Source organism: Haemorhous mexicanus, chromosome 12, assembly GCF_027477595.1.
Source record: "Haemorhous mexicanus isolate bHaeMex1 chromosome 12, bHaeMex1.pri, whole genome shotgun sequence".
Taxonomy (NCBI): Eukaryota; Metazoa; Chordata; class Aves; order Passeriformes; family Fringillidae; genus Haemorhous; species Haemorhous mexicanus.
Genome location: NC_082352.1, coordinates 3,401,136 through 3,424,485, shown reverse-complemented (window position 1 = coordinate 3,424,485; position 23,350 = coordinate 3,401,136). Strand labels below are relative to the sequence as shown.

Genomic DNA, 23,350 nt, shown 5'->3' with positions numbered 1-23,350 from the left:
CTTCGGGTTCTGTGGGCTACCGGGGTTACTGATTTATTACCATTGCTATTCTTTTCACTTGCATCCCTCCCCCTCCTTTCCATCACAGTTAGGTTTTGCTCATCTTCCAAGGAAGAGGGATCAGGTGACGATGGGAGAGGAGAAAAAAGAGGGAAAGGTGTACTAGATGAGACAGGCTCAGGATTGGGTGAGGTATGGAAAGGCAGTGGGATAGGGACAGATGAAACAGGTGGGGTAGGGCTGGGCTCCCTTGGTCTTATTGGAGCTACCTGTAAATCAATATCTGCATAATTTTCCCGGCTCAGACTTTCTTTCAACGCCAAGTGTTTTAGACAACGTTTCTCCCAAACCCCGCACTTATTACTTGCAGATGCTCTAACCACCATTAATCCACATTCATCTTGCCATTCTGGCTTTTCCCGTAAATAGAAAAACAAATCAACATACGGAACCTCATCCCATTTTCCTTCTTTCTTACAAAATGACATTAACCGTGAAATGGTGCTATATTGCAAAGTGCCGTATTTTGGCCATTTTTCGCCATTCTCCAAGATATATTCTGGCCACCATGTAATACAATAATCAATCAACTTAGCTTTACGTAATTCTTCCCCAAAATTACCCTGTTTCCAATGTGCTAATAAGCACCCCAAAGGAGAAGTTTGTGGAATAGAGGCATTGCTGCCCAAAATTCCTTTGAGTTTCTCCATCCAAAAGACCAAAGCCGAACCAGCAACGCTTTCGCGATTGTCTTACGGACGGCGCCTAGGCAATACCACAGGAATTCCTTAGCCCAACCGAGCGTAGCTTTCGCTGCGTCTTACTGGCAGGCACCGAAACCAGAATAAAAGCCCCTTACCTCTCTCCCGGGGACATTGTGAGCGGCAGAGGCGGTCGCGGCTGATGGGCTCCCTGAGAATCCCTCGGTGCAGGCTGGAGCGTGATCGAGTCGCGAACTCGCTCAGCAGCACTCCCAGGGTCCCATCTGGGTCCCCAAAAATGTTAGCGTTCAGGAACACATAATCACGAGAAATGATTATATGCAGGTGCTTTTATTGAAGAGCTCTGGGTGTCAGGGGTAAAGACCCAAATCTGACTCCGACAGAGGTTCGGGATGGATAGGCTTTTATATTCTATCGTTATATAACTTTCATGTTAATTATTAAACTTGCATTGTTCTATAGTATACATAGATTTCAGCCAAGCATGGCCACCTTAGACTAGGAACGTACAGTTTCTCATTGTTCTTCTTATGATTATAGAATAATTATTTTAATCACTAAGCCATCATTTCAGCAAGTGCCGGGGTCTCTCTTTCTAGCTGGTCAGAGTGACCCCGACTAAAGTTTGAAAGTTTCTTTTCCCAGCCCGGTGCTTGAAGAAGAAGTCAGGGCTCTTCATTTTTTCAGTCTCAAGACTGTTTATTGCATCTTATCTATAAAGTTCTTTCTCCCTGTCCAGCCGAGATCCGTTTGGCAGGACAGCCAGAGGCACTCCGCCCTCCTCCAGGGCGGTGTTATCTTTATATACTACAAACTACGTGTACAATATTTACAGTTATTTTCCAATACCTATCATCTATATTAGACAGTGAGTTTCTACTTTAGACCAATCTAAAAGTGCCAACATCACCAGACAAGATGGAGGTAGAGAAGAAGAAGAAAGGCTAGACACGCCCAAATCCCTCCATCTTGTCACCAGAAACCCCTATACCAAAAATCCTAAAACCTACATTTAGACTCTGTAATTATTTTATTCTTACACTATTTACACTATTGTGGCTTTTATCTCTTTCTATAAAGGTGACAAGTTATTCCGTGGTTCATAATCGAACCCACTGGTGTTCTGGGCTGTGTGCCAGGGTCTCCGAGCCCCCTGGCAAGGGTCCCAGGAAACTCCGGACTCCCAAAGGAATGTCCTGAATTCCGACAAGCAAGCAATTATACTACTTACACAGGTAAAACACAAGGCTTAACATTTCAGAGTTTGTCTTAGCATTTTCCAGGGCGCCACTATCTTTATCCCCCCTTTGAAAGCATTTTTTCTTCACTATAGGTGTAAATGTTTTCACTTGATACAGTCCTTTACTTCTCAATTTATGTTTGATGTTCTTCAAATCCAGGGTTGATGTAAACGTTGTCGTGGATCCTATCACGGGCTGGAGAACCAGAAGATAGTGGGCGTGGATCTCGTGTCAGTGCCTTTATTATTTTCTGGTTCCAGGATGTTTTCTTCTGTATTTCTCTCCTTGAAATGCTGTAAATTGCTAAGAATACAATTAGTAAGATTATCACACTCTCAATGATAGATTTAATCCATGAAGTCACATTCCACCCTAACCCTTTAAAGATTTTTCCTAACCAGCTTGTAGTCAAATCCTTTTGTTCTTCTTGTGCCTCATGCTCTACTTGTTTCAACTGATTGATGTCATATTCTACATCTGCAGTTACATTTGGGATGTGAACGCAGCAATGATCAACTCGCCCTTTAAAAATCCACATACTCCATGCTCCTTCAGGAGTCACAAATCTAAGGCTAATCGATTTTGCAAAGTCATTTTTGTGGTGGCTTGTAATTGTACGTTTAATTCTTTAAATCCTTCCCGGGTGATTCTTGCTAGTCTATCTACTTGGCCTGTAAGTCTGTACAGCATCTCTCTATTCTGATAGTTTGCTACAGGACCGAGTAAAGCCTCTAGGGCCCACCCAAGTTTTACTCCACTAGAGGGTTCTTGCCAAGTGTCATCAGGATTTTTGTTGTCTAGAACCTCACGTCTTGCTCTTGTCTGCAGAAGTTCATGTTTTCCATTAAATGGGGACGTTTTCCGAATTGGACATAAGGTTGGGAGGCCCAAAGTAATTTCCTTTACTTTCCCGTCTACAGGCAGATGTGTTGTCCAGGTACCATCGCTTGTTGCCCACACAAATTGTCCTGGACTTTTAATTGTACTCCTGGTACATCCTATAATCACTTTATAATTAATTTTGCCTTTTTTATGTTTGATCCCTCTGCAAGCACAACCAATCTGTAGGGCTATTGCCAGGGGTGGTATCTGTTTTATCTCTGCATCATCTGAAGTGCAGTCATAAGTTTTATTGCATGCCCACCAACTTACTTTGTCTGCCCACGTTCTGCTACTAGTGGCAGTGTATGTTACTGCTGGATCTGTTTCACTCTCAGAACCTTCCCACTTAATACACTAAGGTGTGTTTGCCATATATTGGAATTTTTGAAGTATACTCACAGACCATGCACTGTCCCAAGGCTCTATCTGATCTTTCTGATCCTCGGCCTCACACTTCCATACCAGAGTAGTTTCTGTAACATTTTCTATGATCTTTTTATAGTGTGGCAAATAGCATTGCCATTGTGTGATGCCTCCTGACTGTCCCAAAGAGGTTCCTAGTATGCCATCACTTAGAATACAGTCTTTCTGGCTCATAGGTCTCATCCATGTTCCTACTTTCTCCCAAGTTTCCTTGACCACCTGTCTCGGTGCGAGTACCTGTTTGCATGCAATTGTTTTGTTCTTTTGTATTTCAGGTAGTTTTGATGTTATGATTCCCCAATTTACTGGATCTCCTGCTGCCTTAGGTATTGGCAGACAGGCAGTTGTTCTACTGGTGTTTTGTATTTTGGCAAAATCTTTGACTAATCCAATCCTCACATTCTCAGCTCGAACTGCGTTTGAAATTTTTATCACTTGTGTTTCTGCCTCTCTCTTCATTCTAGAATGAAGAGTGGTTAGTTGATCTTTTTGCATCCCACACCTCAAAGACATTAATGACCATAACATTAGCATAATTACTAATGGCATTCTCAAAGTAATTAAACACATCTTATCTGCAGTCTTGGTTCCACAGTTTACACAGTCTGTGATCCAGGGTGGACTTTCTTCACTCGGGTGTAGTGAATCCAGGGGTCCACACCGGCTACTTTCACTGCTGTAAAGGTGGTCAGCAGTACCTGATAGGGTCCACTCCACTTTTCTTTCAGCGGTTCTTCGTTCCAGTTTTTAATGTACACCTCGTCTCCTGGAAGTATGTTATGAACTGGGTTCTTGAGAGTTATTGGTCTATTCCACACGAGGATGCTCCGGAGCCGAGCTAAAGTTTCCCCAAGAGACAGAACATAATTATACACTTCCTGTTTTCCTGTAACATGTACATTAGGGTTAGGCTCAGGAGATTCATATGGTTTCCCATACAATATCTCATCCGGACTGACTGACATCCCGCTCCTAGTTTTTATCCTAATCCTCAACAGTGCTATTGGCAAAGCCTGGGGCCACTGCAGCTTGGCTTCTTGGCATATTTTACTGACTTGCCTTTTTAGTGTCTAATTCATCCTCTCTACCTGTCCTCTTGACTGGGGTCTCCATGGTGTGTGGAGGTCCCAAGTTATCCCCAGCAATCTACTTACTTCTTTTACTACTGTAGCTATGAAATGGGGCCCCCTATCTGATGCTACCTCTAGGGGTACCCCAAACCTGGGAATGATTTCCTGTAGTAACCACTTGACTGTTGCTTTTGCTTGGTTTGTGCGACAGGGAAGGGCTTCTGGCCATCCGGAAAATATGTCAACCCCTACTAACAGGTATTTGTATCCTCGAGTTCTTGGCAATTCTACGAAATCTCCCTGCCAATAATCTCCTGGCTCTATTCCTATCCGAATTCTTCCTAGCTGTGCCTGTCGCCTAGCCACTGGGTTGTTTTTCAAGCAGATATCACATTTTGACATGACTGATTTTGCCATTGTTAACATCCGTACCAAAATTAAACTCTGCTTTAGCAATTTTACCAATGCCTCTGCACCCCAATGACATTCGTTATGTTTAATTTGTAGAACTTCTCTCATTATCAAGGGGGGGTACCACTATCTGTCCTTGTGCAGTTAAATACCATCCTTCCGAATTCTTTTGTGCATTTAGTAAACGTGTCAATCTCTCATCTTCTACTGAATATCTTGGTTTTGGAGGCAGATTAAATTGGGATATATTGAGCTTTGAAGGTATCAATGCCATTGTTGTTTGCACCTCTCGAGCAACTTGTCGGGCTGCCCCGTCTGCCTATCGATTTCCTTCACAGATTTTGGAGTTTCCTGATTGGTGTGCTTTACAGTGTATAATTGCCACCTGCTCAGGTTTTTGTACTGCTTTTATCAATTGCAGGACTGCATCTTGGTGTTTAATGTGTGTACCTCGAGAAGACAATAATCCCCTTTCTTTCCACAGTGCTCCGTGTACATGCACCACCCCAAAGGCATATTTTGAGTCAGTCCATATATTTACCTTTTTCCCTTCACTTAATTCTAGTGCTCTGGTTAGAGCAACCAGTTCTGCCTTCTGGGCAGATGTATTTGGTGGTAATGCCTTTGCTTTCACTACTGTCCTGACTGTTGTTACCGCATATCCAGCGTATCTGGTTCTGTTTTCCACAAAGCTGCTCCCATCTGTAAATAGCTCCCACTCTGGCTGCTCTAGCGGGACGTCTTTCAAGTCTTCTCTTGCTGAATAGGTGTACTCTATTACCTCTACACAGTCGTGTTCCAATGGGCCTTCTTCAGTTGTGGTACCTAGGAACAAAGCTGGATTCAAAAGGTTAGTTGTTTTTAATGTGACATCATCCTGCTCAGTCAGGACTACCTGGAATTTTATCATCCTGCTTGGAGATAGCCAATGGCCCCCCTTCTGTTCTAAGACAGTGGTTACCATGTGTGATACATAGAGATCTATGTGTCTTCTTATAGTAAGCTTCCTGGCTTCTTGTATCAGCATCACGGTGGCTGCGACCGCCCGCAGACATGAAGGCCACCCGGCAGTTATGTTGTCAAGTTGTTTGGAAAAGTAGCCCACCGGCCTTTTCCAACTTCCCAGACGTTGGGTCAGGACTCCTAGTGCTAGGTGTAGCCTTTCATGTACAAACAGCTGAAAATCTTTAGACAGATCAGGTAACCCTAGTGCTGGAGCAGTCCTCAGTTCCTCTTTTAGTTTTAGGAAGGCTTCCTTCTGTGGCTTGCCCCAGGTGAATGGCTGCGTCTTCTGAGCTTCATACAGGGGTTTTGCAATCAGTCCATAGTCCATGATCCACAAGCGACACCATCTTGCCATCCCGAGGAAGACTTGCAGCTCATGTAAGTTCTGGGGCTCTGGAATAGCACAGATAGCTTGGGTACCTTGGTTAGTACCTAGCTTTCATTGCCCTTGTGAGATTTCACATCCCAGGTAGATCACAGTCTGCTGGGCAATTTGTGCCTTTCCTCTGGATACTTTGTAACCTCCCATTCCCAGTGAATTTAAAATCTCAATGGTTACCTTTATCCAGGTTGCTTTTTCTTCTGTAGCTATTAGTATATCATTAACATACTGCAACAATAGGTATTGGTCTCTTGGTACTTGCCCATTTTTGGTCCAAATCTCCAGCTCCTTTGCCAGTTGGTTTCCAAATAAGGTCGGACTGTTCTTATAACCTTGTGGTAGCTGTGTCCAGGAGAGCTGGGTCTTTCTTCTGTTCCCTGGGTTTTCCCACTCAAAGACAAACAGTTTCCTACTTTCTTTGTCAAGGGGAATGCAGAAAAAGGCATCTTTTAAATCAATTACAGTAAACCATCTATATATCTCCTTTACGGATGTTAGCAATGTGTAGGGATTTGTTACCACTGGATAAATGTCTTCTGTTATTTTAATTATTGCTCTCAAATCCTGCACTAATCTATATTCACCATTTGGTTTCTTTACTGGAAATATTGGTGTGTTAAATTCTGATTCACATTCTTCTAAAATTTGGTACTTCAAGAATTTCTCAATAGTCTTTACTATTCCTTGCCGTGCTTCTGGTTTTATGGGATACTGTTTGATTTGTACAGCCCTTGCCCCTTCCTTTAACTCTACATGCACTGGTTGTGCCAATTTAGATTTCCCTGGTATATCCGTTTCCCATACAGAAGGAATCACTGCATCATCTACCTCGCTAGGGATAGAGGGAACTGCTTTTTCTTTGATCATTAAAATCTGTCCCGTCTTTGATTCAGGTATTTTCATTACAAGTTCCCCGTTTTCAAAGGTTATTACCGCATCAAGTTTCGCCAGCAGATCCCTCCCTAAAAGCGGAATCGGACACTCAGGTACATATAGGAATTCATGCGTTAAAGTCTTGTTCCCAAAGCACAAATCTAGGGGTTGCAAGAATGGCCGATTTTCCTCCTTCCCTGTAGCCCCAACTATTGTTGTTTGCTTATTTCCAATTTTTCCTTGTAGATCATTCCGCTACAGAGTAGGTAGCTCCAGTATCCACTAGAAATTTGACTTCCTTATGCCCTAGCTGTATAGTTCTGAGAGGTTCTTTAACCTGTTTTACGGGTTCCACGTCTAGTCAGCTGTTATATTCACCTAACACCATTGCCTTGGCAATGTTTTCCTGCTGGAACCGATTGCCCTGGTGAAACCGGTTGTTTGGCTTGTTTGGGCACTCTCTCTTCCAATGCCCCTCCCGCTTGCAATACGCACATTGATTTAGGCTTAACCCTTGCATAATTGGTCCTCTACCACGACTACCTCTGCCACGTCCCCTGAAATTTGGGTTACCTTTTCCTTGTATTACTGCCAAAAGATTTTGCTGTTGCCTTTTACTAGCTTCTCTTTCGCGATTATTATATACCTTCCAGGCTACCTCAAGTAGCTTATCCAGATTCCTTAATTCCTCCCCTTCTAATTTTTGCAATTTCTTCTGAATATCGTCTTGTGATTGTCCCAAGAATATGAGAGCGAGCTGAGCCTTTGCTTGTTCTGTGTCTATTTGGAGATCTGTATATTTCCTTGCTGCCTCCTTAAGCCTCTCCAAAAACGCAGTGGGAGATTCTTTCTTTTCCTGCCGAACCTCATATAGTTTAGACCAATTTCTGGCTTTGGGCACAGCATTCTGAACTCCTATTTGGATCCACTCCTGATATTTCTGTAGTCTCCTCATATCACAAAGTAAATTAGGATCCCATTTTGGATCCTCAGTTGGGAAATTGAGATCTAAATTTCCTGTTACGAGCCTGTTTCTGATATCCTCCCTTGCCCTTTCTTTGGCTGCTTTAAGTACCATCTCTTTCTTGGTGGAATCCATTAATGTATCTAATAGTACTTGTATATCATCCCAGTCAGGATTCTGAGTTTTCATGATCATTTTTACTACCCGTGCCACCTTATCAGGGTTTTCTCTATAAGTTCCAGCTGACTGTTTCCAAATAATTAAATCTGCAGGAGAAAAGGGCACTTTTACAAACACTGGCCCTTCTGCTCCTACACCTTGTGGCAAGGGGGCAATCACAGTCCGTTTTTGTCTGCCTACGTCTTTTCTTTCCACAACCGGGGCAAGCTCTGACCGGCTTCGGGTTCTGTGGGCTACCGGGGTTACTGATTTATTACCATTGCTATTCTTTTCACTTGCATCCCTCCCCCTCCTTTCCATCACAGTTAGGTTTTGCTCATCTTCCAAGGAAGAGGGATCAGGTGACGATGGGAGAGGAGAAAAAAGAGGGAAAGGTGTACTAGATGAGACAGGCTCAGGATTGGGTGAGGTATGGAAAGGCAGTGGGATAGGGACAGATGAAACAGGTGGGGTAGGGCTGGGCTCCCTTGGTCTTATTGGAGCTACCTGTAGATCAATATCTGCATAATTTTCCCTGCTCAGACTTTCTTTCAACGCCAAGTGTTTTAGACAACGTTTCTCCCAAACCCCGCACTTACTACTTGCAGACGCTCTAACCACCATTAATCCACATTCATCTTGCCATTCTGGCTTTTCCCATAAATAGAAAAACAAATCAACATACGGAACCTCATCCCATTTTCCTTCTTTCTTACAAAATGACATTAACCGTGAAATGGTGCTATATTACAAAGTGCCGTATTTTGGCCATTTTTCACCATTCTCCAAGGTATATTCTGGCCACCATGTATTACAATAATCAATCAACTTAGCTTTACGTAATTCTTCCCCAAAATTACCCTGTTTCCAATGTGCTAATAAGCACCCCAAAGGAGAAGTTTGTGGAATAGAGGCATTGCTGCCCAAAATTCCTTTGAGTTTCTCCATCCAAAATACCAAAGCCGAACCAGCAACGCTTTCGCGATTGTCTTACGGAACGGTGCCTAGGCAATACCACCAGGAATTCCTTAGCCCAACCAAGCGTAGCTTTCGCTGCGTCTTACTGGCAGGCACCGAAACCAAAATAAAAGCCCCTTACCTTTCTCCCGGGGACGTTGTGAGCGGCAGAGGCGGTCGCGGCCGATGGGCTCCCCGAGAATCCCTCGGTGCCGGCTGGAGCGTGATCGAGTCGCGAACTCACTCAGCAGCACTCCCAGGGTCCCATCTGGGTCCCCAAAAATGTTAGCGTTCAGGAACACATAATCACGAGAAATGATTATATGCAGGTGCTTTTATTGAAGAGCTCTGGGTGTCGGGGTAAAGACCCAAATCTGACTCTGACATAGGTTTGGGATGGATATGCTTTTATATTCTATCGTTATATAACTTTCATGTTAATTATTAAACTTACATTGTTCTATAGTATACATAGATTTCAGCCAAGCATGGCCACCTTAGACTAGGAACGTACAGTTTCTCATTGCTCTGCTTATGATAATAGAATAATTATTTTAATCACTAAACAATCATTTCAGCTAGCAATTATACTACTTACGCAGGTAAAACAGAAGGCTTAACATTTCAGAGTTTATCTTAGCATTTTCCAGGGCGCCACTATCAATGCAACCTTTCCTCAACCTTCAGGTGTCTTTCCAGCCAGCTCTCTAGCCAAAATCCCCTAAAAATTAATCTCCTAAAAATGCAACTGAAACGGAAGAAAAGCTTCAGCCCTGTAAAGAAAAAAGTGTGGAAGTCATGATATAAAGTCATGGCATTTGGCACAGATCTTGTTTCAGAGATTGACCATCCCATGCACCACCTGGAGCCCATGAACACTGCTCAGTCCCTCAGAAACAGCTGAGCTAAAACCACCTAGGATTAACTCCAGATTTGGCAGCACTGGGTGCCCTGCTCTGTTCTTCCTGCACAGCACCCCAATGGTTCCTAAAGGAGCTTCTAGACAATTCTCACCATTCAGGCTTGCAAGTTACAAAAATCAGATGGAAGAGAACATCCTATCTTAATACAAATTTGTATATTTCTCACTTAGCAACAAGGTGATCTGAGAAGCCGGATTGGCACATGACAAACATACTTACTGACCACCTTGGAAAGGCAATTATAGTAAGTATGGATAATTTAAAAACTTCAAAAAATAGATTAAGATTTTATGGACAGAATGTGAAAAACAGAACAGCAGCAGTTCTTGCTGAATAGTATCAGTAAATATACTGCTAACAACTTCTTCAACTCTAGGTGCAGCTGGGAATCTGCACCGAGTGACCATGAATACTAAAGCTGTGAAATAAAATGAGGTTTGGAACATAATGTAAGGATCTGCTGTTTAAATGTGGCCTATTCACTGTGGCCGTGGTGCTCTTCCTTTCTCAGCTGTTTGACAGTGTACCAGTCTTTATATTTGGGGTTTAAAACCCACAGATGGACAGAACACTTCCTCTCACACACTCAGAAACTACTTTGTTGTCATGTGTGCCTACTGTGTGCCTCCCTTCTACCCAGGAGTTATACTTGTGGCTTTGCATTCCCAAAGACACAGGGTTTCTTCTGTCCTGTTAGGATTGTGATTTTTGTGAATGTACAGGGACAGACACATTGATTGAACAAACACACCACAAATGGACATAAAGGCTGTGCCAGAGCAAAAGAAGGGAAGGCATAAGAAATGTCAGACAGAAGTGGCAGTATGGTTGCTGCAATTAGCTGTTACTAATTGCCACAGCTGGTGATTTTCACAAGGTATGGAAAATGCAGAAAAGGGGGTGGCCAGGTAGTGCAGATGACACTGCTTGAGATCCACAGGTGTGCAAAAGCAAGTGAACCCAGGGGTGAGGAGGAAGAAGAAGACACCTACAAAGGGTCAACACCTGCAGCAGGAGCTTGGGCTGTGCCTGTGAGAGCCCCCTGGGTGCTGTGGGATGTGGGAGCTGGGCACCAGTTAAAGGGGGAGTTGGAGTGGGGCAGTCTGTTTGTTTTTGGTCATGAGGAGAGCTCTCCTGGCTTCCAGGATTCCCACATTGTTCCTTTGTATCCTGCTTGCCATGTACCTTGGCAAAAAAGCCACTTCCCTCCCTGGGTGCCCTGAGCCCTTCCCCAGCTGTGGGAGGCTGAGGGTGCACACTCTGCATGTCTGCAGATCTTCTCTCTTGGTGCTGGGCCAACAAGGTGCAGGGAGCACCACCAGCCTTTGCTGCCCCCTCTGCCTCTGTGCGCGTCTGTCCTGCCAGCACTGCGTCCTCCTGCAGCCCCTGGACTGGGCATTTGCCAGGAAGGGTTGAAGGACACACAGTCACAGCCCAGAAGAGTTTGTGAAAGAGCCTTAAGCCTCAGGTCCAGCACAGACACCTGAAAAGTTTCACACCTGAAGCCATTTAGGTGGCAGAAAGAACCTGGGCATGTTTCCGGCTTCTCGTGTGTGACTTGACCTCTCGGAATGAGCCTCTGTCAGTTCAGTGAAAGAACAGGAAGTTCCAAAAATCAAAGCAACATTTATTTATAACAATTCACAAAGCAATAAAACAGAGAGAGATTTTCTGTCCTCTTTTGTGAGATGTCAAGCCACCTCACAGATGTAGTTTGATGGATGCTCTGCTGCCTACAAGCGATTTCCAGTTAAAGAAAGCAGAAAGAGTCTCTAGGAAGGACAACTGACCATGCTCTTCTGAAAGAAGAAGGAAACAAGCATATAAAATAGTCTGACACCTATGGTACATTCTGTATTCATCATTTCTTACTGATTTCAGTTCATTTTTCCCATTCCCACCTCAGTATTCAGTTTTGATAAGCACTGAGGAGGTACCATGGCCTGTCTGGACCGGGAAGATTGTGGGGGGGGATTTTTTCTGCCTGTTTCATTAAATAATGATTTTCAGTCTGGCAAACATTCTGAATGCCCCTTGTTTCTCTCCCTTCACTGTGAAGGGAGCAGATTACACAACAGTAAGTTAGAAGGTGATTATTACTCTGTATGCTGACAAACTCATTTTGTTTGACTTTCTTTTGGGTTTTAAAGGCAAACTGTGCCTTCCATGGCTCTTATAAATCTGTGTGTTTTATCCTTCCAATCTGACTCTGTTTCATGAGCTGTAGCCAAAACTCCACTCTGCGTTCTTTCAGTTTCTCTGCTGCCTTTTGCTCCAGGTCTATTGCCAGGTATTTTTCCTCCAGGTCATACTGAGGCCAATGGACCAAGCCCTCTCCGTTGGGATTTCTGGAAATAACAGAAGGAAAAGTTAGCTCTCCATTTGCCATCCATTGCTCTCTGACTGCTCATGTTCAGGGCATTTCAGAAAACCGACAGGTGAGCCCAGATGATGTGATTTTGGAACATGAATAAACCGACAGTATTGTTTGAAAATGCTCATCAGTGGAACAGCAAAAGTGTAAAAGTTGCCATTCATTTTAGATCTAAAATTCCATTGCAGATGGAGTAACTGCCCTTAGATTTTTTCTTCCTCATTTCTGATGATTTTTTAATAAAAAGACCATTAAGAAGAGAAATTGCTGCAAGATTTGTCTTAAATTCTGTCAAATTTCTAGGGAGCACCATATAAGAACTGCTTCAGGCAGGTAAGTATGTTCTGGGCAGCACAGACTGAACTTGAGCTGTAATCAGCACTGTGATTCTCACCCATTTTTAGCAAAGTTGGTCCAGTATCTCATGATAGTTCTGCTAAGTTCATTTTCTTCTTTTGTAGCACCTCCTGCAAAGGGAGAGATGAAAGGGCCACGTTAGAAAGTAAAGAATGAGTATCAGCTCTACCAATTGCAGCACTTCTCCTGGTTGCCCTGAGCTGTTGGAGGTTTTTCTAGGAGAGACCTGCAGATGAATGATGTAATGAAAAGTAGCTGCTACTGAAGACAGAAGATGTTTATGCTCATAATAATGCTTATGACATATAAGGTATGCTTATAATAAGTATAATGTTTAGAATGCTTATAAGAGAGAAATTCTATTCTAAAGTCCTGCAGTAATTGAAATGAATAATGATAAGGTTCTAAAAGGAATATGGAGTAAATATGGGTACATCACCAGCTAAGAATGGCTTTCCAAAGACAAAGGAAATCTCAGCTGCATGATCTGCTTTTACAAACTCTGGTACCAAACCTTCCGCTGAACTCGGCCGGTGTTGGAATTCGTAAAAGTAGACTGGGTTGCCAGCATCTAGAGGATACAGAAAAGTGCTGGTTTGAGAGCTGAAAATGCTGCTCCAGAGATGATAAACTTTCATGAAAAACCCTTTTGTTTAAATGAAAACACTACCAGTTCTCTGGAGAGTGAAAAGGGCTGCACACTGTCCACTCCAGCCCCAGACAGAATTCTACAGCTGTTCTGAAGCTGCTGGGTTACCTCTGTGGTATCTGGCCATTTCCACAGATGAGGTGACAAAGTAGACATCTCCCATTGCATCCAGGAGGCCATCTCGGACCTGAGCAGGGCTTTCTGCATCCCCCATGTATTCCTGGTACACTCTGTCAACAACTTCAGATGTAAGGCCCTGAAAGAGCAATCACAAGTATTATAATGTTGATGATTATTAGAAGGAGCAACAGCAGTGGGTGTGTGTGGCCTCTGCACATCCCTGGCTAATCCTCACCAACAGCTTTCAGAGAAAACCCTCAGCTGTGTCAGTGTGGCTCAGAGCTCAGACTGGAGTTACACAGCTGTGGATACAGGTGGTCTTGGGGAAAAGAGGGGTGTAAGATCAAAGGATCAACCATCTTTAGAAAAGCAGCAGTCAGTGATGCTGACTGTTCTCTCTTCTGTGGAAACACCTTCACAACAGCACAGAAATCCTGATGGATTTCATAAAATCCATGGATTGCTGTAGATGACCAGAACTTGTTCGGAACAAACCTGGGTTCTGCATTTCCAAGTTCATGGTGGATGTTTGTGTCATTGAATGATCCTTGCAAGTACTGGCCCTGCTTCTAGAGTCCTTAATTCTTACCTCATAATCTGTACTTTTCTATGGAGCAGTTTCAGGAGAGCACAAAGGCACCAGAGAGCCAAGAGCTTTGTAAACTCCAGGGAAGCAAAACCTCGAGACATCTGAACAAAGGTGTCAGTGCACCCCAAACTCTCGGGCTTTCCTTTCCAGTGCCCAGCTACTGCTTTAGGAGGTTGTGTCCCATAGGTCTCCTGCCAGACCTGCTGGTATCTGCACATCTTGCATAACCTGGGGGGATCTAAAATGTCCCAAGAGACCTTGTTTAGGTACCTGCATCACTCCTGGATTCCCACAGAGCTCCTTTTGAAGAAGAGGGGCATTTAGGCAGGAAATGTAGAGAGTATTTCCTGTCACTGGAGGTAACAGGAGTGCAGCACATCTGTGCCTGTTTCTGCCCCAATTCAGGGAGCTGTCCAGCACAATAGCATTTCCCTGTGAAATGTGTCCCTCCAGGGGTAAAGACAGCCAGCCCAGCCAAGCAGCAGCACTGGGTTATTCTGAAACTGGTCTCTTACCTTATTGAATACTGCTAAGTTGCTCTGTAAAATTTGACGTGCAACATCTTTATCCAGACCATCCACAAAAGGAGGATATTTCATCATCTGTGTGATACAGAGCATCACACTTAGTAAAACAGCCTCTATTTACAAAATGATGGTTAAATAACAGCAGTATAATTCTCTTACCATAGGAAGTCCCCATCCAAATTCACAGTTATTTAATCCTATGATGTATGGGACCGCATTGATGGATTTTTCAGAGAGCAATTCCCTGGGACTCTTTGGAAAAAATGCACCATCTGCACATGTACTGATGAAAAAGATATCCTGAACAAAAACAGAAAATAGAAAAAGAAAGCTTCATTAAAACATAGGATTTGTCTCAAAAAGAAATTCAGATTTTTATTGCAGTTCCAAAGTGAATCCAAATGAAAATACAACAAATGGTATCCAAGCCATCTTAACATTTCTCTGACTGATTTTCTGCACTATGCAGGAGGTTCTGTGAAGATTAACGTTATATTTCTAATGTTTGTGAAGCAGAAGTCATTATATTGAAATTACACCTTTTCTTATTCAATATGGCCATGGTTGTGTGGGACAGTGGGGAAAAAAAATTTCTGCATTGAAGTTTCAAAGGCACATAGGTATGGTGATTTGAACTTTTCAGTAGGACATAATATATGATTTGATTTTCAGGTTCTCCAGAATCATTTGTGCCATTTTGTTTTCCTTGCCCTGGTGGAGCACGACAGCAAAGCACAGGTAGGTCCAAGTGCATGCAGAATGGAAGGGAAGGAACCTGTTTGCACTTTTTAGGTAAGAATTCACTGCAGAGCTGCAGTGCTGTCATGTCCTGGAAAAGTCAAGAACATCAGATTTTACATCCACTTCAGGTTCTCCTAATAGTACAGCCCACAAAGAGTATGCTCTGGGATGAAAAGGTCTGAGGGGTCATATAAGTGCAAGAAGAATCATTTCACCTACCATTTTCAGTGTTATCTCTAGTAGTTCTTCTTCTGTTTTTCCTCTCAAGCATTCAACCATTGCAGCGGAACTGGATTTTTCACAGCCAGAGACAGCAGCAATTTTCTGCAAGCAGTGAGAACAAAGAGGTTTGGACACGTTTCCTCTGTCTGGCTCTACGAGACACCGAGTCCAGCAGGAGCAGCCAAAGCTCCTGCCCAAAGGATGCTGGAGCCTGGCTTGTCCCAGCTCCACAGGGAGGCCACTGGAAGCCCTCACAATCCTTCACACCACGGGCTGGGCAGAAGGGGAAAACCTCTGCCTCCAAGAGTTTTTGGTACAGAAATATTCTAAGACAATGCTGCTAAATAACGGGCTGGGCTGAGAAGGCTGGGTGACATAAAGGAGTTAGAGAATAAACCATCTGCAGGGCAACAGAGAGCACATTCTACCACTCTTGGAGAAGTCTTCTTGGCTGGAGCAAGAGCTGTCAGTAGAGAGAGCTGTCTCTTTTATGTCCCAGCTTCCAGGTTCTGGAAACTGTTCCATCCAGTTGAAGAGAAAAGAAAGAGGTGGAAGCCTGTAGTTCTCAAATTAAAAAACCGGAATAGAGTCTTGTTTATTTACACACTACAGGCATCAAGCAGGAGGGGAAGAGAAGAGTACTCAGAGTCTGATACTGTTTTCACACCAAAAAGTATAAGTTCAAATTTTTGAAGACACTACATGTTACAATACTACTTGACATTCATTCTTCTCTCTTTGTGGATATTTGGTGTTTGAAAGCAACACATCATTACAACATGTACTATCTGCACACAGAAATTCTGTCTTTAAAGACTGCTTTGATTCACGAGAAATGTGAATTCACATGATTCAATATTTTAGTCTGAACAATTTAAGATATGCAGAACTATGTGGAACAGGGAATTAAAATTACCACAAGTACTCACTTGTGCATCCTCCTTAGGCTGCTCAGTGAAGAAGCCCATGGCTACATTGCCACTCTCTGAAATGGCCTTGTGGAACAAGCCCTTGGCCAGGGGAGATAAGACCTGTGAGAAAGCAAGGACAAGCATGACAAGCACTGTGTTCTCCCCAGGGATTTTGCATTTCAGTATCAGTAGCGGCCATTGGGAGCATTTTGAAAGCCCCTGTGCCAAGAGTGTCCTTGTGTAGCCTCTGACCACAGTCCAGCTGTGCAAAGTGCTTTGGCAGCGCCCTCAGGGATGGGAGTTCAGGGCCTTCCCTCCCCCTGCACTTTGCTCCCAGTGCCTCCCAGCACCACTCTGCAGGGCAGGTACACATGGAATGTGCCCAAGGCAGTCTGGCTCTGCTGCAGAAGGGCAGGAAAGAGCTTCTGGCCAGAGGAAGCAGGGATGTGTGTGCCAGGTACAAGGAAGCCTGGCTGGGCTGCGGGGGAGGGACTGGAGAAGGGGAGAGTCACAGCCAATGTGCTCCGTGTTGGAGTAAAGATTTTACACAATCACAGGGTCACAAACTGCAGGGCTGCATCAGCTACCAGAACTATTCACCTCAATCACTTTGCCCAAGTGGCTGTCAAAGCAAACAGGAAATGGGCAAGAGTCTACAACTCCTCCTAAAGGACTCTGCTCATGAGATTAGACTTTGAGGGTTTTTTACATTGAAAAAAACCAGAACCCAAACCAATGAGAATATAATTCAACAGCTGAGTGATACCATTCTGTTAATTAACTACAACATTTGAGTATGAAAATTGCACATTTTTATCATTCAAAATCTGTGCTGTGTTGCCTTGTTGTGTTATCACAGACCCAGGTGATGTGTCACTGTAACACCGGCCCTTTTCTCTCGCTGACTTCCCATGCAGATACCGAAAGTGGATGGAGGGGTTTTTCCCCCGAGTAATTCCAATTCAATATTACTGTGAACTTACAAGAGCAGAAACACTGATTCCTCCTGCAGATTCTCCAAAGATAGTGACAGATCCTGGATCTCCTCCAAAATGCATGATATTTTCCTGAATCCACTGAAGAGCCGCCACTTGGTCTAAATATCCCCAGTTACCTCGGGCATGCTCATCACCAGTGCTGCAGGGAGAGAACAGATTTGTCCAAATGCTCAATGCAAGCCAAGAGGCAGAGGAAAATACAGTCTGTGGTGTGAGAAATCATCTGCCATTGCCTACACAGAACTTCCCTCCACCCCTGACAAATGGATGGCTCAGGAATCCCTGAGACTGGAGCAGCAGCCCCACAAGAACAGATCTGGAAGCTGCCTTGGCACTGGAAATTGTCCCCAGCGCTTGCAGGTGCAGTTCAGAAAGGTTTCTTTGCAAAAGCAAGTCTTCTGCACTTCTCTTTACAGAGGCTTTGCACACATCCTTTTGGACGTCACTTAGGAAAAACTGAGATCAACCAACTTACCTAAAATATCCAGCAATACCTAATCTGTACTGAATTGTTACAACCACCACGTTGTCAAAGGCTGCTAATGCTGAGCCATCGTATGATGAAGCGTCTCCAAGAACTAATCCACCTCCATGGATCCACACTAGGACCTGGAGAAAGAAATACAGGATCAATCCAGCACAGGTAAGAGACACCAGTGACAAAAACTAAATATTCCCAAGACAGAAAATTTTGTGCAATTTCACTCCTGATTCTTTCAGATGACATTTCACTAATTGTAGAAATCTCAAATCTAAGGCCTGCAGGGCTACAAAATGGCACTGCTTTTGTCCAATGCTTACACTGTGTCAGTGCCCTGTGCCTTTGGACACATCATTTAGATTAAATCAAGCACTGCTTAGCTAAAATGCCAACACAATTTTACTTGGACTTTGAGTAAAATAGGATTTTGAGTCTCTTTACTTTCAGCTAATATTTGCTGGGACAAAGCATGGAAGTTTATGATCATTACAAAAATGCCCTTGCATGTCGCTATGGAACACGAAAGAACACAGGTGCACACTGCTGCTCTGAAGGTGAAGACCAAAAGGGAAGTTTATTTTCTGACTCCAACATTTATAGTTTTCCAAAAGTGACAGTGGATTGGAGGGTGACAGTGCCACCTCTCCAATGACACTGGATAAACCAACAGTCCATCAAATTTCTGCTCCTCCATTAAAGAATGCAAAACAATGCGAATTTACAGAAACTTTGTGAGAAAGTTCTCTACAAGAATGTCAACATCAGAAGGCTTAGAAAATCTTAAAAAATCAGGGTGACACCTGCATGTCTGCTCGTGGCAGAGGTTGAAGTTTTCCTGTCAGATAATTTTGCTCAAGATGTTATAAGGATTTTGCTTACAGGCAGCTTCTCCTTTTTTCCTGTAGAAACAGGTGTGTACACGTTTAGGTACAGGCAATCCTCAGACACTTGCAGGGCAACTTTCTCTTTTCTGTTGGTAATTGCATTTGAAATAAATTGTCCTAGTACTTGGTCCTGTAGACACCTGAATAAAAAAAAGTAACAGGCAAGAGAATTCACTATAAACCTGAGAGCTGTGAAGAGAAGCTTTTTTGTACTTCCACATCAAAGTGCCAACCAGACCCTGATTTGCAGCACACTTTTAGATTGGCATGTGAAATACAGATGAAAATACAAATGAATCATTTCATATCTCCATTATCTTTTTATGTTGCAATGGTAGACATCAGCCTTGAGACACTAAACAAGGGCAGTAGGAAAACGGGAGTGAGACATTTACAAGGTAGATTGGAATTGCTGTGCATTTCTTATGTGCCCTTTTAAGCACTTGACTCAGGCGTTTCCCCCTCCCCTAATGTTGCATTCCAACATTTCCTCAGCTCCTTTCTGTCCGTGCTCCAAAGGTTTACAGTGATTGGTGAGTGATGGCCAAGTGCTCCTGAGGCAGAGCATTGTCTGTACGTGCTGCCCCATCTCAGCTCATCACTGATGCCCGTCAAACAGCAGCTTTAGGTACAGAGAGCAGCTCCCAGAGTGTCTTTAGAAATGCATCCCCTGGAAGAGCTGCAGGTGCAAGGAGGGGGCACCAAGGAATTTGTCTTCATGGATGGCCCTGTGTGCACATCAGTGCCATGGAAGTGCCCAGAGTTTAACATCATGAAAGGTTCAGAGGTTTGGTCATTGCCTTACATTGGTGGGTAGGAAGTGGCATCTCTGACACCTTCCCACGGCTCAGGTGGCTGGGGTTCAGAAAACCTCAGAGATCCAACGGGAGGCTTGGCAAAAGGAAGTCCCAAAAAGACATTTACAGTCCTCTCAGCTGTGTCCACTTTGAATTGGAACCCTCGGACTCTGCCGTATTTGGTCTCTGCTTCTGGTTGTTCTGTGGGACAGCAGCACAGAACCACATCATTGGTCTCTTTGTAAGTAATTGCTAGATTTGCTACTTCAAGACACAGCTTTTGTACACTTCAACAAGTAGCTTTTATACATAAGGCTTCAACAACAAACTCTCATCAGCTTTGACATGACACTATCTTAATCTGCTCTTTTATTTTACTAATTCAATTACTAGTGTTTACTCATTTAAATTTTAGATTTCCTAATTTATTCCAACACACTCCCATTATTCCTTTATCAAATCATTAGAGCTTACATTACTTCAGCCTTCATTGTGATTGGTCTGTATGTCCATCTCCTTCAGGTATATAATATGTATTGTCTTACCACACACACTTTTAGTGGTTCCATACAGATCCTAATCTTTTTTTTGCCCTGTGGTGTTAGATGAAAACCCAATAGATTGCTGTCATAAGAAAAGACAATCAACAGAGAAAATATATTCTAGACCCTCGAGAGTATGTACAGTCAAAAGGAAAAGCTTCTAACATACTGAAATATATTCTGGCACAAACAAATCCTGTTAACATTTAAGCAAGACACATTTTAAGATGTGATTGAAAGTTCTAACATCAAATTACAGATGTTTTATTGTGGCTGCTCAGCATTAGCAGGCAAGATTTTGGGAGGGGGATTTGATTTTGCTATTTGCAAAGAAGGCAATAAGACAAATGACTGAAAGCAGATTAAAATTGGAAATGAATTTTTATCTACTGCAGCTCAGTTTGTGTGCCCAGCTCAGCCCAGGATTTGTGCCCATCCATGCCCAAGGTTTGAGCCCATCCCTGCCCAGGGTTTGAGCCCATCCCTGCCCAGGGTTTGTGCCCATCCCTGCCCAGGGTTTGAGCCCATCCCTGCCCAAGGTTTGAGCCCACCCCTGCCCAAGGTTTGAGCCCATCCCTGCCCAGGGTTTGAGCCCATCCCTGCCCAAGGTTTGAGCCCATCCCTGCCCAAGGTTTGTGCCCATCCCTGCCCGGGGTTTGAGCCCATCCCTGCCCAAGGTTTGAGCCCATCCCTGCCCAGGGTTTGTGCCCATCCCTGCCCAGGGTTTGTGCCCATCCCTGCCCAGGGTTTGTGCCCATCCCTGCCCAGGGTTTGTGCCATTCCTGCCCAGGTTTGAGCCCTGCTCTCGGCTGGCCCCGGCAGGCAGCTGCAGGTGCCCCCTCGCCCTGCAGGTGCCCTGGGCAGTAGCCCCGGTGTTTACCTGTGGCCACCAGCGCCGTGCCCCCGAGGAAGAGGATGCAGGCCAGCAGCGCCGTGTCCCTCACAGCTGCCATGGTGCCACTGGCACCAAGCCCGCGGGCCGGGCCTTTATAGGCTCGGCCTGGGCCACCTTGCGCAAGGCAAGCCCGGGTGAGGCGAGGGAGCGCTCGGGCTGCGAGCCAGGCCGGGACTGCCGGGCTCGGGCCGGGAGCGGGGAGCCCTCCTGCCCGCGGGGCTCCTGCTGCCTCCGCAGCGCTCCTGTGCCACGGCATTGCCAGAGCCGCGGCCACCGCGGGCTCCGAACGCTTTGCAGACAGCCTGGCACGGCCGGGAGCGGGGTCCCGCTGCTGCAGCACCTCCGGCTGCGGCAGCGGGGGAGGCTTCGCCCAGCCCGCGCTGCACGCACCTGCAGGGCACCTCGGCTCCCCTGGCTCACACTCGCTGCCTTTGGGTCCTGACATCTCCGTGTGCCAAACACAATCTAGCCGAGAGCTAACCAACAGCCCTGCGGGCGGACCTTGACCGAAGTAAAAGCTGAATGAGTTTTACTCTCAGGAAAGCATTTTTCTGACAACATAACCAATACTAGAAAAACGCCAGCTTGTTCTGCAGGGTGCAGGAGGCACCTGTCACTCAGTGCTGTGTGTTCAGGGATGTTTGGAATAGTGTTGCAATGCAGTAACAAAGAAAGAGATGAATGACCAGCTTTTGTGAAGTGAGACCAAGATTAAAGGGTGGTATTTGGGTGGTAACTCTATTTTTAATACCTCTGGAAAATCCAGAGGGTTTACTTTGTATCCTTTCACATCTATGAATGAAGAATGATATGAAAAGGAGAGAACAGAATAGCTGAGTAGAGATTTTCTGCTCACATTAACTAAGAGGTTGTGTTGGTTTTATGCAGGTATTAGGCTCTGCCTTTTTTTCTTTTCTTTTCTGTTTTCTTTTTCCTAACTCAGTAGCTCTTGCCCCAGAAAGGCAGTTTTGCAATTTCAGATCATGTGAGTTCTCTATTGTCAGAAACGGCATTTCAAAGAATCAGCTGATTGGATGACAGAATGGTTGGAAGAACCCTCAAAGCTCTCCTCATGCCACCTCTGCCATGGGCAGGGGCACCTTTCTGTCCAGGCTGGCCTTGGGCAGTGCCAGGGATGGGGCAGCCACAGCTGCTCTGGGCAGCCCTGGGTGCCAGAGCTTCAGCACCCTCAGAGGGAGGAATTTCTTCTGTCCATCTGATTTAAACCTACCTTAGTTGGTTTGAAGCCATTCCCCCTTGTCCTGTTGCTCCATGCCCCTGGCAAATGCCCCTCTCCCTTTTCCTTGTAGGCTGCCTTGGGCTCCTGCAAGGGGCTCTGAGGTGTCCCTTGCAGGAGGGACCAGCTCTCCAGCCCAGCTCTCTCAGCCTGTCTCCACAGGAGAGCTGCTCCATTTCTCCAGATCCATTCCTGCTCACAGCTCTCTTTACAGCTCACACGGCTTACAGGACCCACAGTCTTCAAACTAGTTTAGCACATCTCTTATGCTCCTGTTAATGCTGGGTGCTGTGGCTGTGCACTTTACTCCAAATCTTCCCCTGTGTATGTGCACAGGTGTGATTTACAGCCCTGGAGATAAAGCCCAGACAGCTTTACCCTGGCTGCTCAAAGGGCAAACTGGTGGCAGGCACTGCAGGTGTCCCCAGGCAGTGCTGGCTGTGTCTCCAGCCTGTGCTGGGTTTCTGGTGGCTCCTGAGCTCTGCCCCAGTGCCCTGCAGGCCCTGCCAGGCTGTGCTGGGTGCAGCTCCTGAGGCTGAGGGCATGGCCAGGGCTCACTGTGCACTCCCAGATGGGGAATACTGTGACGAGAACAAGGAGGACAAAACCCTCTGTGCAGAGTGCCAATGAATTGGGGCCCTATAGGTGTTCTCTGGCAGACCTTTTGCCTTGATTGTCAAGAGTGACACTAAAGTTCTGTAAAACTGGTCTGGGAGTAATCTGCACTGTTTGAGTATATTGTCTATGCAGTAATGATAAAGGTGTGCATTTTTAAATGCTGTTAATGGCACAGGGGCCTCGGGTACCAGTGATCGAGCTGAGAATAAGTTATCTTTTACCTGTATCTGTGTGATGAATGTTTCTGAGACACCTCTGAAGGACTGCACAGGACTAAACTCTGAACTCATGTTTGTCTGCTTGGGTGCTGCTGTGAATTCTCTCACTGTCTTCTCTTACCTGGGACTGTTTTTGTTCCTGGCAAGTGAAAACTGTTTCCATACAAGGTGGAACTGC

The 23,350-nt window shown here is 44.8% G+C and overlaps 1 protein-coding gene and 1 long non-coding RNA gene across 7 annotated transcripts in view; one reads left to right on the top strand and one right to left on the bottom strand.

Moving 5' to 3' along the window:
- The window catches only part of LOC132333052 (uncharacterized), a 148,848-nt gene that overhangs the window by 109,783 nt on the left and 15,715 nt on the right, over positions 1–23,350 (top strand). For 4 of the 6 annotated variants that reach the window (XR_009488044.1, XR_009488049.1, XR_009488047.1 and 1 more), the window contains 3 exons: positions 12,848–13,053; positions 15,301–15,366; positions 15,638–18,143. This is a non-coding gene — a long non-coding RNA (uncharacterized LOC132333052). Of the gene's footprint in view, positions 1–12,847; positions 13,054–15,300; positions 15,367–15,637; positions 18,144–19,360; positions 20,584–23,350 lie in introns of those variants that run through there. The other 2 variants (XR_009488043.1, XR_009488046.1) reach the window with 2 other exon arrangements.
- Positions 11,619–21,559, bottom strand: LOC132333046 (fatty acyl-CoA hydrolase precursor, medium chain-like). Its single transcript, XM_059857778.1, has 13 exons — positions 21,085–21,559; positions 19,671–19,863; positions 18,861–19,005; positions 17,976–18,109; positions 17,486–17,639; positions 16,521–16,622; positions 15,589–15,693; positions 14,788–14,928; positions 14,617–14,703; positions 13,501–13,648; positions 13,183–13,314; positions 12,781–12,853; positions 11,619–12,360 (listed from the first exon to the last, which is right to left on the bottom strand). The coding sequence occupies exons 1-13, from the start codon at positions 21,542–21,544 to the stop codon at positions 12,186–12,188; spliced, it is 2,049 nt and encodes a 682-aa protein (XP_059713761.1). The 5' UTR covers positions 21,545–21,559; the 3' UTR covers positions 11,619–12,185.

Excerpts from the sequence above, each read along its gene's own strand:
- LOC132333046 (XM_059857778.1), bottom strand. The coding sequence starts at position 21,544 with ATGTCAGGACCCAAAGGCAGCGAGTGTGAGCCAGGGGAGCCGAGGTGC. Across the intron at positions 16,623-17,485 it reads GAATCAGTGTTTCTGCTCTT|GTCTTATCTCCCCTGGCCAA; the intron begins GTAAGTTCACAG and ends GCTTTCTCACAG. Across the intron at positions 14,704-14,787 it reads TTGGATGGGGACTTCCTATG|ATGATGAAATATCCTCCTTT; the intron begins GTAAGAGAATTA and ends TGTATCACACAG.